Below are 3,481 nucleotides of genomic sequence, written 5' to 3'. Positions count from 1 at the left end.
TCGGTTGGATCCCTGGGTTGGGAAGATCCCCTGGAAAAGGAATGGCACCCACTCCAGTATTCTGACCTGGAGAATTCTATGGACTGTATAGTCCATGGGATCACAAAGAGTCAGCACGACTGAGTGACTTTCACTTCACTTGGAATTCACAAATATTTGAAACACCTTCTGCTGTTGAAAAATGAGAGAGAATTGTTCCTTGCTTGTTTTTTTAAATTTAAATTTATTTATTTTAATTGGAGGATAATTACTTTACAATATTGTATTGGTTTTGCCATACATCAACATGAATCTACCATGGGTGTACATGTGTTCCCCATCCTGAACCTCCCTCCCGCCTCCCTCCCCGTACCATCCCTCTGGATCATCCCAGTGCACCAGCCCCAAGCATCCTGTATCCTGCATCACACCTGGACTGGCTGAGTTCGTAATTGATGTTCAGTCTAGAAACACTTTTTTCCAACCTCTTTTAGGGCTTCTCTTACGTCTTGGTTTCTCAGACTGTAGATGAGAGGGTTTAACATGGGAACCACAACCCCATAAAAAATGGAAGCCATTTTTTCTTGCTCTTGAGACTCTATGGTACCACGGTGCAGATACATATAAGAGAGTGTTCCATAGAAAATGGTGACAGCTGTCAGGTGGGAGGCACAGGTGGAGAAGGCTTTTTTCCTTCCTGCAGCAGAAGAGATCTTCAGGATGGCAGACAAGATAAACATGTAGGAAAAGATGATGACCAATATAGTGAATGTCAAGTTAAACCCCACAAAGGCTGCCAGTACCGTGATGCTGAAGTAAATATCAGAGCATGAGAGGGCCAGAATTGGGGGCTCATCACAGAAAAAGTGGTTAATTTTATTGGACTTGCAAAACGTCAGTGAGAAAGTAAAACCTACATTGACAGAAGCATTCAGGAAACCCATGAAGTATGAACCAGCTAAGAGTTGACTGCAGACTCTCTGGGACATGACAGTTGCATAGCGAAGTGGGTTACAGATGGCCACATAACGGTCCACTGCCATAGCCGCCAGGATATAGCAATCACTTGTTACAAAGGTACCATAGACTAGCAGTTGCACCATACATCCAAAGAATGAGATGGAATTTTTGGTGCTCATCAAATTATGCAACATCTTCGGAGTGATAGCAGTGGCATAACAGAGATCAACAAAAGCCAAGTTTTGGAGGAAAAAGTACATGGGGGTGTGAAGGGAAGAGTCAGTCTTGATGAGTAGGATCATGCCAATGTTACCCACTAGGGTGGTCACATAGATCACTAGAAATACTGTGAAAAAGACATGCCAAGACTTGTGCTGACCAGCGAATCCCAGGAGAATGAATTCAGTTACTTCAGTGCCATTTTTTTTGTCCCATGGCTTGTAACGATTATCAGCTGAAAAGTTGCAAAGAAACAGCAGAGAAAACTGACTATTGTGATTCTTAAATTCTAGAACTGGAAATAGTACAATATATAACTTCACAGTAGGGTCAGAGAATAATTTCCATGACATAATTGATTTAGATATTTAAAGGTTGAACCTTGATATTTGACTGAGATATTTTTAGTTTGGGGATGTTGTTGTGGACCAAAGAGCATCTGTGTTCTCAAAGTGCAGAGTGATGGGTATTTCATAAGTATATCAATCCAGGAACAAATGAGATATACATAAAGAAATACTCTAATCATTCTTTCTTTTATGCTCCCTATACTTTAATTGGGATTCCCAGCTTGCTCAGTGGGTAAAGAATCAGCCTGCAATGCAGGAAACACAGGAGACATGGGTTCAACTCCCCTGGAGGAAGGCATAGCAACCCACTCCAGTTTTTTTCTGGGGAATCCCATGGACAGAGATGCCCAGTGGGCTACAGTCCATGGGTCACAAAGAGTCAGACGTGACTGAATCAACTGAGCATGCAAGCATGCTCACACACTTTAATTAGAAATTCTAATTGGTTTAATTACTAATCATTGTATTTGAAATCCATAGAATTCTATAAGATCTTGTTTACACTCATCTTCGTATTTTTCCTTGTATCCTTTTCCTTTCCTTAACAGATCTTCCCTGCTATGATGGTCTCAGTGAAATTGTAGAGTTCCTTATGGAAGTGTTTATCACAGTATTTATGGTTGGTAAAGGATTTATTTCTTTATAAAAGTTCCAATCTGTTGTGATCCTTTACTTCTGTAAAAAACAATGAGAAACTCTCAGCATTGTGAACATTTTGTGATCATTTAAGTGCCCGGTCTCACTTTCAGTAGTGGCCCCATCACAGACTAGAAACAGAGTGTCCAAGGATGGGTGCTGGTCCGTGGACCACACATTGAGTAGCACTGCTCCGTGGTATCCATCCATCCTAATTTACCAGTGTGCTTTCCTAGTGATGGATAGCAGACTGCCTACAACTTGTCTCCACTCCAAATAACCCAGCATGAAATTTTTGTAGGATGTATTCCTAGAGAAAAATTTTTTGATCTGGAGGTATACTCATATTTAAATTAGTCAAGGTTTTCCAGATCACTTTCTATAATGGATGTCCCAATGTACAGTCATACTATCCATGCATGGGGATTCCCATGTCCTCACTTCCTAGTGAAAATTTGTTATTTTCCTAATGTTTTTCTGCCAGGAAAATAGGTACAAAGTGTTGTCTCATTTTTATTCATTTGTCCCCGTTAATTACAAAAATTTGATTATTGTCTAATATTCTTCTTAGACTTTGGGGGTTCTATTGTTTTGTAAATTGCCTATTTATATTATTTATAAATCCTTCTATTGATTGATTTTATATGTTCTTTGTTTATCTAAGATTTGAATATCTTGTCAGTTTTTGCCTGAAATTTTTTCTCACGTTCTATCATCTGTTAATTTTCCTTATCCTTTAGAAAATAGAAATTCTTAAATGTAAAATAACGAGTCTTCATTTATTTGCCTTATGCTTGTTCATTTGAAAAATAAACTTAATTTCTCAGTTCATTTCCCCAGGATAGTAAAATGCAATAATGAAACTTTTTTCATTTTAGGTTGCTGGCATATGGTGTTTATGGCACATCACATTTTATATCCTATGTATAATTTGATAAATCTTATTCGTGTTTCTCAGTATTTATTTTACTAAAGAGGAAGCAGGAAAACAGGATAGAGTAATAGTAGTCATTGTGTGTCTCACTCTGTGTGTATGTGCAAAATATTTAAATATTTTAAAACCATTATGTGATTTGACTTTTATTAAAAGTTTATAGATAATAGATCCAGTATATTATAGGTAACTTCTACCAAACATTTTTGAAATGATTAATTCTAATATTTATTTATGTAAATTTGTTTGAAACACATACAAATATCAAAGAATTGGTATCCAGTGTAAGTAATTTCTATAAATTGTCCCATGGGAAAAATTCACAAATGATATAATCAGGACAATTGTAAAAGGGAAACTTATATGGCAAATAGGAAAATATCACATATAACAACTCACCAGT

At 37.3% G+C, this 3,481-nt stretch overlaps 1 protein-coding gene across 1 annotated transcript; it reads right to left on the bottom strand.

The window, feature by feature from the left end:
• Positions 1-335: 335 nt before the first annotated feature.
• On the bottom strand, positions 336-2,354 carry LOC105601922 (putative olfactory receptor 5AK3). Its single transcript, XM_042232632.2, has 2 exons — positions 2,252-2,354; positions 336-1,393 (listed from the first exon to the last, which is right to left on the bottom strand). Exons 1-2 carry the CDS (start codon positions 2,352-2,354, stop codon positions 444-446), a joined length of 1,053 nt encoding a protein of 350 aa, XP_042088566.1. The 3' UTR covers positions 336-443.
• Between the last annotated feature and the right edge of the window lie 1,127 nt (positions 2,355-3,481).

This window comes from Ovis aries, chromosome 15 (assembly GCF_016772045.2).
Source record: "Ovis aries strain OAR_USU_Benz2616 breed Rambouillet chromosome 15, ARS-UI_Ramb_v3.0, whole genome shotgun sequence".
NCBI classification, from domain to species: domain Eukaryota; kingdom Metazoa; phylum Chordata; class Mammalia; order Artiodactyla; family Bovidae; genus Ovis; species Ovis aries.
Note: the sequence above shows the minus strand (reverse complement) of the source record. Positions and strands in the feature narration are given on the sequence as shown.

Coding starts and splice junctions, on each gene's coding strand:
- LOC105601922 (XM_042232632.2), bottom strand. CDS start 2,354: ATGGATGGATACCACGGAGCAGTGCTACTCAATGTGTGGTCCACGGAC. Junction 1,394..2,251: donor TGATGGGGCCACTACTGAAA/GTGAGACCGGGC, acceptor GCAACTTTTCAG/CTGATAATCGTTACAAGCCA.